The sequence below is a fragment of the Perissodus microlepis genome, chromosome 3 (genome assembly GCF_051167445.1).
Source record: "Perissodus microlepis isolate ML-2025 ecotype Zambia chromosome 3, ASM5116744v1, whole genome shotgun sequence".
NCBI classification, from domain to species: domain Eukaryota; kingdom Metazoa; phylum Chordata; class Actinopteri; order Cichliformes; family Cichlidae; genus Perissodus; species Perissodus microlepis.
In genome coordinates this window covers 2,252,889-2,268,164 of record NC_140463.1, presented here as the reverse complement: position 1 = coordinate 2,268,164, position 15,276 = coordinate 2,252,889, and the positions used below count along the sequence as shown (strand labels likewise).

General features: G+C 45.2%; 1 protein-coding gene across 2 annotated transcripts; it reads left to right on the top strand.

Moving 5' to 3' along the window:
• Positions 1-88: 88 nt before the first annotated feature.
• On the top strand, positions 89-15,276 carry LOC146389404 (uncharacterized). 2 transcript variants are annotated; one of them, XM_084911572.1, is made up of 6 exons: positions 89-9,052; positions 11,394-11,435; positions 12,221-12,499; positions 12,580-12,810; positions 13,011-13,130; positions 14,764-15,276. In XM_084911572.1, the coding sequence occupies exons 1-6, from the start codon at positions 9,025-9,027 to the stop codon at positions 14,790-14,792; spliced, it is 729 nt and encodes a 242-aa protein (XP_084767698.1). In that variant the 5' UTR covers positions 89-9,024; the 3' UTR covers positions 14,793-15,276. The 2 variants fall into 2 exon arrangements, with proteins under 2 accessions (XP_084767698.1, XP_084767688.1); XM_084911562.1 differs by having other exon boundaries at positions 12,906-13,130.

The window sequence follows — 15,276 nt, the reverse complement described above, 5'->3', positions numbered from 1 at the left end:
TCACATATACAGTATTATTCATGTCAGTCCATTCAGTGCACAAACATGTCAGTAATCAAACACTGTGCTGTTGTGTTGCAGCTGCACAGACACACTCATGTTGGTGCTTTGTGTTCACTGCTGTTGGGTCAAAGCTGTGTGTGGATCAGGCTGTCCTGGTCTGATGGAGCTGCCTGTTCAAACAGTGAATGACCCGGTGTGGAGGGTCCTTCATCATGTTCTGAGGGAGCTGTGGGGCAGAGGGCAGCCATCATGGTGTTTCCTGTGAGCCGCGGTGCAGCTGTGAGTCAGTGTGCTCTCTGTAGAGCACCGATAAACACCAGCAGCTCAGACATTTGATTGTTCCAGGGGAGGGTGGTGTCAGGAGTTGATGAAGCTGGAAGTATGGGGTTTAATTATGGAGGAGGACTCTGGGCAGAGTGGGACAGACACTGGCTGAAGACTCCATCCACCCGTCCTGGGACACCGTCAGGACCGGCAGCCTTCCTCAGGTCGACGGTTCGCAGTGACCTCATGCTCGTGTGCTGTGAGGGTGGAGCTTGTGAGGTGAGTGGGTTGTGGTGCAGCACAGTGGCTGATAGATAAATACCATCCTAGTGAATCCAGCAGACGTCACATGAGGTCATAGAGTCTCCATCGCTGATTAAACACCTCAGCTGTGAAAAGTATGACCAGGTTTGCATTTGGTGTTGGAGTTATTAACACATTCAAAGCATTGTTATAAATATACAGTCCAATAAGAGCAGCTGTTGTCTGTACCTCTGTGGCTGCACTCGTTACTTACCCACCATGCACCACTCCTCTCAGTCAGGGACTGTAACCCATCTCCATCCCTGGGCAGGCTGTGATCAGCTGACCTCTCTGTAAGAGCCAAAGTCAATGTTTATGTTTTGTTTATTTGTTATGGTGGCACAGGTGTATAGCTTTACCTGCGTCTCAGGTGATGGCATGTGGGTGTGGTCACAGTCTATTTACCTGATGTCGGTGTTCGCAGCAGGTGTGTTGGGTGAGTGGTTTGTGGGCAAACTTTTCTGTTGACCATCATTTTTTGGCACATCAGTTAATCCATGCGCTATTTGTAATTTGATTCAAAGCACAAAAGTTTGTTTTGTTTTGTTTTGTCCTTAAAATAAATGCGTAAAGTACAAGTACGACTCATTATGGATTATTGGAGGCGCGTCACAGGGACACAACCAACTCAGCCGGCCGCGGCTTTATTTACGGATGAAAGTCACAACACTCTCTTTGGCTGTACACAGCTGGATTCATCCAGGTGTGAGCAGATGTCTTGTGATCTTCTAGGCTGAACTGCTGTAATTCATTATATGATGACCTCTGACAGAGCCACCCATTACTCTGTGACCTCACAGCTTCCTGGTTCTGACCCATGTGACTGAGTGGACCAATCAGTGGCCGTCAGCGTGTGAACCCTCAGAGGACTCGTTAAAGCTGAAACATTCACTCAGATATGAGTTCTTAAAGATGTTATAAAGAGTCAAACATCAGCTCCGAGAGCAGAAATCAGTGGAGACACTCTGAGGTCCCTGAGCGTGCTCATGGGTGGAGATCACACATCTGCTTCCTGACAATTTGACTTTGTTATAGGAGGACTGGTGTGTGTGTGGCAAAGCGTTTCTGCCCAGTGTCCCAGGACCAACGTTCCCTCTAATGGTTCATGTGTCTGAACACACAAACTCCCTGAGCGTCCCTTGGACCACTGTGAGCAGCAGCAGACGTGTGCACTGTGGTCACGCCAGCATCCAATCATGTTTACATGTTTATTAAAGTAATCAAATCACAGCATTTACGTTAGACTACTTTTAATTAACTGCTTTAATTAACTAACTGCTTTATCCCACTTACAATGAAAATGAAAAAAAATCTTGTTCATGACCTGCAGCATGTTAACACTATTGGAAGGAAAAATAAGTTGAACTTTCTACCTGCAGGCCTGACAGCAGCAGATGTATCACTGCTGTAACACCTGTAACACTCAGCAGTCGCCTCATTGTTCTGACACACACAACAAAACTATTGACTACACTACACACTAACTACACACTAACTACACAAGATTTGTGCTAAACGTCTCAAATCTCTCACATCTCAAACACCGCTGTCACTCCTAAAACTTCCCCCCGTTTCTTAACAACTAAATGCCATGTTTTGATTGGTCGACATGGTACATTTTTCGACCAATGGCACAGGGTGGGGTGTTTTGGTGTTGTTTTTGCTCACAGGTTTTCGAGCGTTTTCCTTATAAAACGCCGTTTTTACCGTTTCTTCCTGCAGTAAATATAAACAACGACAGTATTCAGGAAGAAAACCAAACATTGCAGATATTTTATCATAACTCTGGTTTTACGTGGCCGATCAGCACAATTTAAAAACTGCTATAAAGTCCACACTGTTTCTGTCAGTTGTTCGTCTGTCCTGCTCACATCTCCAATGGTTGTACACGTTGTCATTAACGTGGCTTCACTCCACATCAGCCGCTTTACTCGCTAAAACACAATTCAGGTTAGAATTTTTTTTTTGTGCGCAACGCAGATTTTTTCTGCGCAGAGACCGTGCCAGCAGTGCGCAATTGCGCACGCCCGCAGCTCAGAGGGAACATTGTGGAAAAGCTGTTGAAATTAAATTAAATACTTTGTCATGATTTTTACATCAATGTGCTTTTCACAAAGACTATTAGCAGTAACAATGAAAATGACGTGCAGCCTGAACTACCCATGTGTTAATGCAGTGGGTCACAACCCCCGGGCCACAGACCGGGCCGTGAGAGTCGAGGCTTAGTGTGAAATTTATGGTTTTCAGGGTTTTAATCGTTAACTCGGTTTCCCTGGGTCTTTTCCTGTGTTATAGTCGTGTGTCTTATTTTGAAAGAAATGTTTATGCGCTACCATAGCGACCAGAGAGCATTTTAAGGGTGCAGACAGATGCAGCCAACCAACATTTTGTTTTCCCTTATTTGATTTATGGACCTAACTGTATGAGCTGGACTTGATTTGTCTTTATGTCTGCTCCTCTTCATCATTTCTGTGTTGCATTTCCATCATTCTGCTGGTGGATTTACTGCAGGCTTTAACAAACACTCCTTTAGGGTGGTCCAGCTACGTGTTTGTAAGCTGCTGTGCTCTTCACAAATGAAGCCTGAAACAGCTCCGACTGTTAGAACCAGCACTGAGGCCTGTCACATTTATACAGTGTTGGAGCAACGGCTGCAACCTGCAGCCTTTAAACTAGCGATTAAAATGCTGACAGTAAACTCGTCAGTCCAGATGTTACCACATTACTTTGTGATGCTGAGAGTTAAAACAACTGAGACAGGCTGATTAAAGCCCCATTCCTTTTATCACGGCCTCTGCTCTGACTGGAGATCACACTGATTTCAGTTCATTTAATATGTGAGTGCACACAGTCGTTCTCTACTGGACATAGATGATGACCAAGGACCAGGCTCACCTCATCCCAGCCTCTAACACAGTGTGCTGAGTCTGTGCTACGAATATGTTGCAGTGAGTACAATGTAAGCAGCCACTGCACTTACAGTACCCACACCAAGTCACATGTGTGGTGAAGATACAGAGAATGAAATATAATTATAAATGAAATAACCATCCATCCATTCTCAGTGCTTCCATATTAATAAATGACACATGATGGAAAACAGAACCTGAAATTGTTCAGTTTAGTACTTTTGTCTGTATGCACTGTGCTTATAAAGGCCCTGACTGCTGTGACACATACAGCAGTAGATATTTACATGATGTGGAAATCATTTTCACAGAGATCAGAAAGTCATTAAATCACTGCTGACAGTTCGGTTGATGTTCGGTCGATGATAGCTCCTGGAATGGCTAACTGAAGCTGGTCCTGATCCCAGGACCAGAGGGGACCGGCCCCATCCAACTACAGAAGAGCCCACTGAACGGTAAGAACAAGATCCGGGCTATCAACACCTACGCCCTGCCTGTGACCAGGTACCCTGCTGGGATAATAAGCTGGCCAAAGGAGGAGGTAGAAGCCACTGATGTCAAGACCAGGAATGCATGGAGAGTTTCACCCCAAGTCCAGCACCCTGAGGCTGAACGCTAAGGAGAAGGAAGGAGGCCGGGGACTGGTGAGTGTCAGCACCACAGTCCAGGATGAGACAACGAACATCCACGAGTACATCACGAAGATGGCCCCAACTGACAGCGTGCTCAGTGAATACCTCAGGCAGCAGAAACCCAAGAAAGAGGAGGAAGAGGAGGAACCATCGTGGAAGGACAGGCCCCTGCACGGTATGTACCACCGGCAAATAGCGGAGGTGGCTGATATCCAGAAGTCCTACCAGTGGCTGGACAAAGGCAGACTGAAAGACAGCACAGAGGCACTAATCATGGCAGCACAGGAACAAGCTCTGAGTACAAGATCCATAGAGGCTGGGGTCTATCACACCAAGACTGTATTTATATCCAGGCTGACATGAACAGCCAGTAGCTCAGGGTTCAAACATTCAGGAAAGTGTGAGACCTTCCACACTGACAGAAGATGCTACACATGATTTTAAACTGTTGTTTGTTAAAGCCTCACAGAGTTAAATCTGAGAGCAGGGCTCAGTGGCTACATGAGCCTTTATACATGAGGTGTTTCAGGTTCATTTAAATCAGTGTTGCTGTTTCCAGCAGAGCAAACATGATCCAGCTGTGTTTCACATGGATCTGTGTGGATGCAGCAGCACCTGACTCAGTACATCAGGTGGGTCACATGACACCTGGACATTCACTGCATCGTCCCTCAACGGAGGGACCAAGTTTTTCTTTCTGCTTTAGAAAGCTGCTCTCTGTCCAGGAGCTGTTGTCACAGTACAAAAACAGGAAGTCACATGCTCTCTGCTCTGTGATTGGCTGCTTCTTATCTCAGCTTCCTGCAGAGGGTGGAGGTCTGCTGATAACGCACACCAACAGAAGTGTGACTTTCACTTCCTCTTTATTGGTGTTGTTGTTAAAGCTCTCAGGGGATGCTGCAGCGCCCCCTGGTGACACAAACTCCTCCCTCCGTCTCAGAGGTCAGAGGTCAGCCTGCTGCTGATGGTCTGCCTGTTTATGGACGTCCTGTCACAGACCCGGGTCTCAGGGTGGATGCTGGTTTCCGATTGGATGGTGCAGAAACCCAGCGTCCTCCAGCCGAGATAGAAAAATCAATATTCTAATGTTCATGTTAAAGCAGTGAGTCTGTGGATTCATCACTCTCTGTGGATCGGAGGCTCCAATGATCGTCTCAGCTGTTCTCACCACCTGCTGTATCTGGACTGTCTGAGGCGTCTCCATCAGAAAGTCCAGGAGCAGTGTGGAGGTGTTCAGGCCCTGCAGGAGCCACTGTGTTGAATCCTGAACTGAAGTCTATCAGCGTCAGCAGAACCCAGTGTGAGCAGCACTTTGTGAGAGCGGGAATGAAAGGCTGAACTGATCAGTGATTGGATCAAACAGTCTCTGAGTAAGACCTGCCTCCTCTGTTTCTGTGATGCTTTAATAAAACAGTGAAACATTACAGAGCAGATACTTCAGTGACACAGAGAGTCAGAGTCACAGAAACAGGATTGAAGTGATCCAGGAGTGTGAACTATGGCTGATGAGAGAATGATTTGTTTATTATGGTTTATTCTGTGCTGATGAGGTTAGCCTGAGAGTGCTAACAGCAGTCTGAGCTCAGCCACAGCCTTAGACTGTGAGCACCAATAAGCTGTGATGGAAACAGGAACAAACAGAAGAAAGACAAACATCACAGACACAGAGCTGATCTTATCTTCACTTCTGTGTATAATGTGGAAACAGCTCACTCACAGCTGAGGTGTCAAACTGTCCTTCACAACACGTTTCTTATCTTTAGTGTCAATAAATTCACGTTTGCATATTTTTATCTCTTCAACTCTGAGAAGTGACCACAGAGAAAAACAGGAACAAGACGTCGTACTGTCTTAAACTGACAGGACGAAAATAACCTGCAGCTGTCACCTCATTTAAACTGTCTTTGAACTGAAATCCAGCAATGTGGGCAGAGATGGAGTGGCTGCATCCAGGGCAGGTGCCAGAAACTGACAACGTGGAAGTGTCTGCCTGTTGGTCAAGTATCACAGGCTAATTGGTCAAATCCATAATTCCTCTTTTCGGATTTAGAGAACAGACTGTGAGACTCTTCCAGGGTAGAAGGAGAAAGTAGATGAGACTAGACACGGACGTGAGAGCAAAGCAGGAACGATAAGGCAGAGAGATGTAACTAAAGTTTTATATTCAAGAACACGATTGCACAAAGGCATCACAGCCTAGTGACTGTTTATGTTTGTGATCATTTAATATTCATCGCCTTAGTTAAGTTCTGGTCATTGGTTATGATTTGTAGTGTTTAGCTGTTTCTGTTACCTCCTGTCATCTCTACGTTCTTGTATTTCCTGTTTTACTTTGACAGTCTGTGTCCGTGTATTCTGTTGTTCTTCCTGCTGGCCTCCTCATGTCTGATTAGTCCCACCTGTTCCTCTCAGTGTGCTGCTTGTGTATATCTAGTGTGTGCTTCCCTCTGCTCCATTGTCACTGATCATCATCCTCTGTGTTTCATCTGCATGTCTCCTGTTCATTGTCTCCTGAGTATCTCCCCCTGCGTTTCTTTTCCCGTGTTTCAGGTTTTTCTTGTTTAGTTTTTCCTGTTTATATTTTGTTCATTTCCTTTCTGCCTTGTTTATATTCACATTCAGCCAAATAAAGGCTCACCTTTGGTTAAACATTCACCTCAGCCCTGCGTGTCTGCATTTGGGTCCGCTCTCTCTCCCCATGGTCTGCCAGTACAGACAACAGCTGCTCTGCATCTGCAGAGGAGAATGACAGATGCAGATGCTGATTGGCCAGGAGAAAGTGACCAGGCTAGATAGCTTGACAGCTTGGATTTATCTGGCATGTGTTTGAATCCTGCTCTGAATCAGTCTTATTAGGTAATGTTCAAATATGAACACACTATGAAAGGCAGCAACAAGTTTAATGTTCAGAAACCTAAAGTCTGTATCAGCAGCAGAATGGAGCTAAAAATAAATGTTGGTTTCAGTTCTATGAAGCTTTGAGTATTTTGGATCAGCAGCTGCTGTGTTTGTTGCATCATATTGCTGTAATTGTTTATATATTCTGAGGTAAGTTGATCTATAGTGTTACATCATATTCTATAAGGATGTTATGTGTTTAAGATACTTGTCTTTGAGATGGAATAGACATGAAATGATAGGAAATATAAATAAATATTTATTAAATCTTTGCTGAAGCTCAGGTGCTCTTCTTAACTCTTATAACCTGACAGGTTGTGCTGTATTCTCTGATGTAGGATGCTGACAGCTACATCTGTGTGATGATGGTGTGGTGGGTACATTTACAGCTTGATATTCAGATTTCAGCCTCTGCCTTTGACTCAGAGGTGACAAAGTGTAAGGGAGAAATGTTCACTCGGTATCTTCGGCTTCTTCTTTAAACACTCCGACTGAGTCCAACCATGAACCTGATCACTGATCTACACACGGTCATGTTTCCACTGAGAGTCAAAGCTGATGTTTGCAGTGGGAAACGTCTCTAAGAACATTTGTCAGCCTTGTTGTGGAAGATTTAAAATAACCTGCAGACACCTCGGTGAGCATGATTGAAGTGGGTTTAATGAACACACTGCAATGTGGAGAGAAACACTCCAAACACCAGGGTGATCTCTGGGCACCGCCCTCACATATACCCACTCTCACACAAAACACATTTCACAGCACGTCATACGTCCCTACACCTTCAGTCCAGCTCATCCTTGACCTCCTCCCACTCTAAGGAAAGCTACAGCCACCAGTCACCTCCCTTGAACAGGATGTCTCTACAACAGGTCCACTGTGAAGGCGCAATAAACATGAGGCCCACTAGTGATAACATTCATGCTGGTGGCAGGAGTGATCTGCTACCACACCCTCTTCAGCTTCCTCTTTATCAGCCCTGCAGTATTTTTAGCCTCTGCATCACTTCTTCTTCTTTGTGTGGTTTCCTGTCGATGTGAGGACAGCTGTCCTTATTTTAACTGTGAGTTTGGGCTCTGTGGGCTCTGTGGGCTCTGCTGTAAAGGCTCGGTCGAGTTACAACAGCCATGTGGCTCCATCTAGCTGTTTATCATAAGTAAGTAAGAATAATGTGTTTATGTCGCACTTTTCACAGATAAAAATCACAATAAAACCAGAACTATAAATAAACTATGGAACAATGAAATAAAAAACTAAAAGACTAATTAATTGAACTACAGCCCGCTCCACTTCCAAACACTTTTTTAAACAGTATGATGGGGTGATGAGGACATCAAACTAGAAGTGAACAAACACTAGCACGCAGTAACATTACACATCTCCCAACAGGAAGACATATTTCAACATTTTTGATGTTTATGGTGAACAGGCGTGCTGCTTTGAAAACCACATGCAGTGTGTGACCGTGACTGGCACACTGGGACCATGAGCGCCACATCTCTGACGCTTCTGTCTTCTTCAGAAGCAACACGAGCTGCTTTGATCTACCGAAAGGACAAAGCAGAACATCTGAGCTGAGAGCAGAATGCAACGCCTCAGGTAGCTTTGTGCGTTACAGCTGTCGATACAGGCTCAGTTCAATCAACACTCAGTGTCAGTGTGGGAACCAGTGGCTGGTTTGGTGATTTGGCTCCGATGCTGTATTTAAATAAATGACTTGGTTCACTTTATGGCTGGGCTGCATGTGTGGTTATATCATGTTATTTGGACAGGAGTACCTGTTCCCTGTTCTCATCTCCACCTTGTTCTTTCTGTCTTGCTTCCATGTTTCCCTTTATAAATATACACATTTATATGTCTGTCTTTATCTTGATTCCAACACTGCAAAGAGCTTTTATTGTGAAGGACCCAGGGAGGAGAAAGTCTTTTTTCTTGTGCGCAGAGTAACGGATCTGTTTCTGAGAGCGGTTGGTGATTTCAGCTGTCAGTGAGGATCAACGGGACTGTTACAGAGGATGATGAAGATCATGCTCCTCTTAATCAGTAAGAAACACACACACAGACACTCAAACAGAGATGGGTGTGGCTTCATACAGAGTAAGTAGTGGGTTAGTCAAACGTCCTCTGCTGTTAAAAGCACTCACGTTCATTATTCTGTTATCGAGCTCGTTCATGTGAAGCTCGTTCATGTGAAGCTCGTTCATGTGAAGCTCGTTCATGTGAAGCTCGTCCCCGAGGCCTCCGTGCAGGGCGGGTCCCGCACTTTCAGTGTGTACTGCTACAGTGTACACTGTGTATAAGGACACTCTGTCTAAAATGTACATAATAAATACGCTACACATAGAGTTAGACCTCACAGCACAAGCATACTGCCAACCTATTATGACTGTGTTGTACATACACATATATAGTGTGTTTTTTAAATTAGTAAAAACATCAAGAAGTCACCAGCAAAAGGAGAACACACCACGGCCCACGTTTAAACAAGGAAGGTTTATTCCTCCAAAAGATTTATTATTGAAATAGATGTGACATCCCCCCAAAAACAATCTCACACTGCAGCTACAGGAAGTTCACACTGAGCCTTTTTAGATTTAACCAAAAACCCCAGGAGGGGGCGGAGCCTCATACACAAACAGGAAGTAGAAACAATAGCCAGCCCTCCCCCTGACACACAGCCAGGGGTGCGGTCAGCTTTAACACTGACGGAGCTGAGACCTCCACCCATATCGCACACACATGTCAGACACCACGCTGGAGCTTACTGAGCTCCTGAGAGTCATTCCTCCACACGTGTGTGTATGACCAGCTGCTGGTTGTGTACACCTGTGAGCATGAGCTCTGTGATGGTGGCCGAATACTTGTGTGTATTTATGTAGCACGTTTCATTACAAGCAAACTCAGCAGCTACACAGTCTGTTGATCAGCTGCTCTGATGAAGGACTCCTGCTGCCCATCACTGCTGCTGTTGTGTTATCGTTGTTTGTGTTTAAACCTGGAGGCTGTGTGAGCTACATGTGGCCTTATATAGACGACTGCCTGGGCTCAAGTTGTTCTGTTGGTCACACACTCTGCTGTACTCACACGGTTATGCCTTTTGAAATGAATCGTATAGTGGCAGGACTACAGGGCTGTGCTGCTTACCTTGATGTTGTAATTTACAGCAACACTTGAAGACCATGCAGAGTGAATTAGAGCTGTGTTCAGCTCTGACATGGGATGCCTCACTGTGAGAAGTGCATAAAATGCAAATGCCAGTCAGTCCATGATCACCTATCAGGGTAAGGTTGGGAATATCAGCCCTGCGTGGGCCAAACGTGCTCTTGATCAGTTCTTGGGCATGCTAGGTTTCTATCTGCACCTCTCACACATCTGCTCAGCTCTACGATTAACTTCGAGGCGACCTGAGGAAGCGACTTCTTCTGCTCCTCATGTGGGTGAGCCCTTCCAGCTGTAGGTGCATGCTGGGGCTGTTTCTTTGTAGACTGGTGATGATGGAGTCGTTCATTCAATCATTTTGATGTTTTGTTTCCTTGCGACAGTAACTCTTATCATTTATACTGCTCATTGGTTAAGGAAGAAGTGCCGGCTTTAATATGGGCTGTGCAGCATTTTGAGGTGTACAGTCATCAAAGACTGGAGTGTGACAAAGCAGAAAACACAAAGTGATCCGTGGCCTGGAGATCAATGGCAGTCTGTTTTATTTTCTATGTGAAGCTGGGTCACATTCTCAGTAAGAGAGCTGACCAAGTCCCTCGGTGAGGTGTTTTCATCACTGAGTGTTTCCACCTGCTGCTGGCTGAACTCCCAAAGGGCTTTACAGTCATGGTGTAAAACCTCCACCACAGCCTCACACTGAAGCTGGACAGTCGCTTATAGATTGTGATTCCCAGCCGACGATGTTGTACTAGGAGAGTCTACTGGGCGATTTCTTTTGGAGGGTGGCGTCTAGTTCTTGGACGGGGCTTTCTTCATAATTATCTCTCTGAAGCAGCAGTTGTTGGAGAGTATTCAAATTCTCCCGGCTGTCCTCCGAGGTGTTGGATGATTAAGCACATGTGGTTAGTTATTCGTTAATTGTTTTGCTTAAAAAACTTGTTTAATTCTGAGCTACAGTTCTCCTCTGAGACTCCTCTCAGGCGCTGTGACACGGCAGTATCACAACGCCTGCAGCATTTCCTCTCTCTGCGTCACTTATCTCTGCTCACACTCAGCTCCCTCCTAACTGTTCTAACTGTCATTAAGTTTTGTAATGACTGCAGTTACAAACGACTGTTTGGTCATATTCACACAGAGAAAGAAGCTCCTCACCTGTGCAGGTACACAAGGTGGTGGAGGAGCCACTAACCTCTGACCTTTAGTGACCTCTGACCTCCTGTTGCAGGTGTGTGTGTGCTGCTGCTGTCTGCACCGACTGTTTCTGCAGGTGAGTTGATGAAGTGAAAACAATCAGTGAGACTCCAACAAGAACACAAAAGCATTTACTCTGTGTGTGTGTGTGTGTGTGTGTGTGTGTGTGTGTGTGTGTGTGTGTGTGTGTGTGTGTGTGTGTGTGTGTGTTTATCTTCAGTTTTGGGTAATCTTACCTGTTTTATAACCTCTGGCAGTTCAACACTTACCTTTGTTCCATGTCAAGTGATTCATTGGACTTGAAGAACTTGAATTACAATAAATAAGCTTCTTTATATTCTAACTGTACATTTCTCCACAATCAGACCTGATAAACCATTTCCTCAAACATTTGTAAATTAAAACTCTTGAAATGAATCTGTGATTAGCACAGACCGTTGTGTGTGCACACTCTCTGCTGGTCCCACTCTTCATCACCAGTGTGACAGAGTCCTGAACACAGCCTCAGTTTGCATGTTAGTCCTCCAAGTTCCATCTGAGCTTTAAAGAAAACACACTCAGCTTTTGCTTTTGTTCCTCTGAAAGCCAAAGTGTGTGATCACAGCTGAAATAAGGGAGATTTTTCCTCTTTAAAGTGCTTCAATTAGTGATGCTGTTGATCCAAACATCAAATCATCTCTAAGATCTGAATGTTGATGACAAACACAAATATCTGTTTATTATGAGGCTAAAAGCTTGATGTAGACATAACAGTTTATAACATGTCAGCAGCATATAACAGCCCTGCACACCAGCACTGTGCTTATATTAGACTTTAATCAACATATAGTTATGATTTCATCATCTCTGTGTGTCCTCCAGTGTCTCTGTCTGTCAGTCCAAACCTTCAGCAGGTCTTCAGAGGATCTTCTTCAGTGTCTCTGAGTTGTGCTGATGATGGACAGACAGCTGATGGATGGACAGTGAAGAGGACCAGAGGAGGACTCACTGAGGACTGTGGAGCAGCTGCAGGCTTTGGGAGGCTTCTTGGTTCCTACTGTGTTGTGGATCTTTCTGCTCCCAGTGAAACCTTCTGGTGTGAGGACTCCTCTGGACAGCAGAGTGACAGAGTCTCCTTCAGTGTCCAATCAGACACTACAGGTGAGACGTTCCAGCTGTGTCTCTGTCTCTGTGTGACTCTGCTCTCATTAACTCTGTTTGTCTCTGATGGTCTGATAAAGCTGTCATCCTGGAGATCCCTGCACTTCCTGTGAGGACAGGAAGTGATGTCATTCTGCGCTGCAGACAGAGGAATGGTGCCACAGTCGCAGCTTATTTCTTCATCAATGGAAGTCCTGTTGGTCATAAACCAGAGCACATCATCACTAACATCACGCAGGCTGATGAAGGTCTCTACTCATGTTCTACTGATCAGAGTGGAAAGTCTCCTCGGAGCTCTCTGAGGGTCAGAGGTCAGAACACTGACATCACTTCCTGTTTAAAACCTGATGTAACATTGTGACCTGATAATAAACTGACTGAACCATCTTCATCATCTCTCCTGCAGATCCTCCCAAAATCATCCATCCTCCCCCTCACTGTCCTCCTCCTCCAAGCACCTCCACAAACTTTGCTCCTCCTCTTACGTGTCCTCCCTCTCCTCCTCTCCCAGCATCCTCCTGTCCTCCTCCTCCTTCCTCTCTCGTGGTCCCAGTCGTAGCAGGTCTGGTTTCTGGGCTTCTCCTGGTCCTGGTTCCGGGTTTGGTTCTGTTCCTCTGCTGGAAACTTAAAGGTAGCTCTCACTCACCTGATGTGAGCAGGTGTAATCTGATTACTGTACTAACCTTCTGAGCCTAAGTAAATGAACTTACTGCGTCACCTCGGTCAGTAATGGTCCAAACATACGGTCATGGTGTGTTTGAGTGATGCTGGTCAGTGACTCTTCAGTTTTACCTTTCAAAATAAAATGTGTTTGGGTTGGCTTTGACACATAAAGCTGCCACAGAATCAGAGTGCACCGAGCTCACAGCTCCGGTGTCCCAGTTTAACTGTTTTTCACGTTAACCGGTTAGATTTGTGTGCTCCACATGTTGCATCTGCAGATTCTCATTTTCACCGAACGGTCGTCTCGTTCCACCTGCTCTCGTGTCCTTGTGTTTCTCTAACATAAATAATGAGCCGACATTTTCCTCAGGACACCAGCGATCAGCTCGACAGGCCCTCAGTTTACCTGCATACATGCTGCTCACCTGTCAGCTGTTTAACACCTGCTGCTGATTCAGCAAACACGCCCACGTTACCTGGTGATAGTCACAGTTTAACTGGGCAGCTGCAGCTGGATATAACGCAATGACGGCGCAATGTTGTGCACAAGTAAATATAGTTTCCTGAGCTCAGAGCTGCTGGAGCTTGTGTTTCCCTCAGAGTGACTGACCTGGGTTACAGATGACGGCTGGAAACGGAAAACTACAGAGCACTTTATCAGCGGCTGATATCACAGCTTTGAAACCTCACCTGAGTTTCAGCTCTCAGTGGTTAAACACTGGACTTCATTCACTCAGGTTCTGTCTGTCGGGTCACGTTTACGTCGCTGGTTTATTTACAACTGAGCAGATCGGTTTGGCTCAGATTAAAGTTACGTCTCATAACTGCATAGTTTTACTGAAGTTTAACGTCTCACGTGTTAGACTGAACCATTCACTTTTCTTTATCATCTGCTGTTCATATGTGTTGGATTTTTTTTACTGTGAATTTTTAATTAAAACTAACATGAAAAATCCTTTTTACACAAGGAGGAAGGACAAAGCATTTTTATATTACAGTATAATTACAGTCGTCCAGCCTGGAAGTAATAAATGCATGAACTAGTTTTCAGCGTCACTCTGAGACAGGATATTTCTAATTTTAGAGATGTTGCACAAATGGAAGAAAGCAGTCTTACATATTTGTTTAATATGTACGTTGAAGGACATGTCCTGGTCAAAAATGACTCCAAGGTTCCTCACAGCGTTACTGGAGGCCAAGGTAATGCCATCCAGAGTATGAATCTGGTTAGATACCATATTTCTAAGATTTTCAGGGCCGAGTACAATAAGCTCAGTTTGATCTGAATTAAGAAGCAGAAAGTTAGCGGCCATCCAGGTCTTTATGTCTTTAAGACATTGTATTACATCCTCAAGTCCTCTCCCTCCCTCCTTCTCTTTCATCCAGTTTCTAAAACATTTTTTAATGTGAGATTACAGGACGAGACATCGTTGTTTATACTGATATGGTTGGTTGTGTTAAGATTGTTGGGGTGGAGGTGCCCGTTCACCTTCAGCTGCTCCGCCTCTCTCCCTGTCACCGTCTGCAGACAGACACATTTACATAGGACACATCGTCCTGTGGACACATGAGCTGAGCTGCTCTGTCCTCTGTGTCCTCAGGAACAGCAGCCATGAAGAGGAACGTCTGACTGCTGAGGAGGAGGAGGAGCTGGTGATGAAGAGCAGTCTGTGTGTATATACAGTATCTGTTGTGTATTCAGCCCTGAGGAAGATGAAGGCGCAGCTTTGCTTTGGCCTTCCTCTGCTAACAGCTAACAGCTAACTAACCTCAGCCAGATGTTCTGCAGCTGTTTGTCTAACTTTACAAGTTTATAATGATGATGACCCCGAGCGTGTTTCTGCTGTTCTGATGGATCTCCACGGAGCGTCCTGACTCTGTGTCACATGTTAGCTTCATGTGGGTCAAAGGTCAAAGCCGCTGACTGTCAGGAAGCATCAAACATCATGAAACACCCCCTCTGACCTCAGAGCTCCCTGAGGCCACACCCACACTTCCTGTCAGTGCCTGTGATTGACAGCTGCCTCCATCAGTATCATACATATCCATATAATCACCCCGAGGTCACTGATGTTGGTGCTGTATGAACCACATTAAATGTTTTTACATATTAA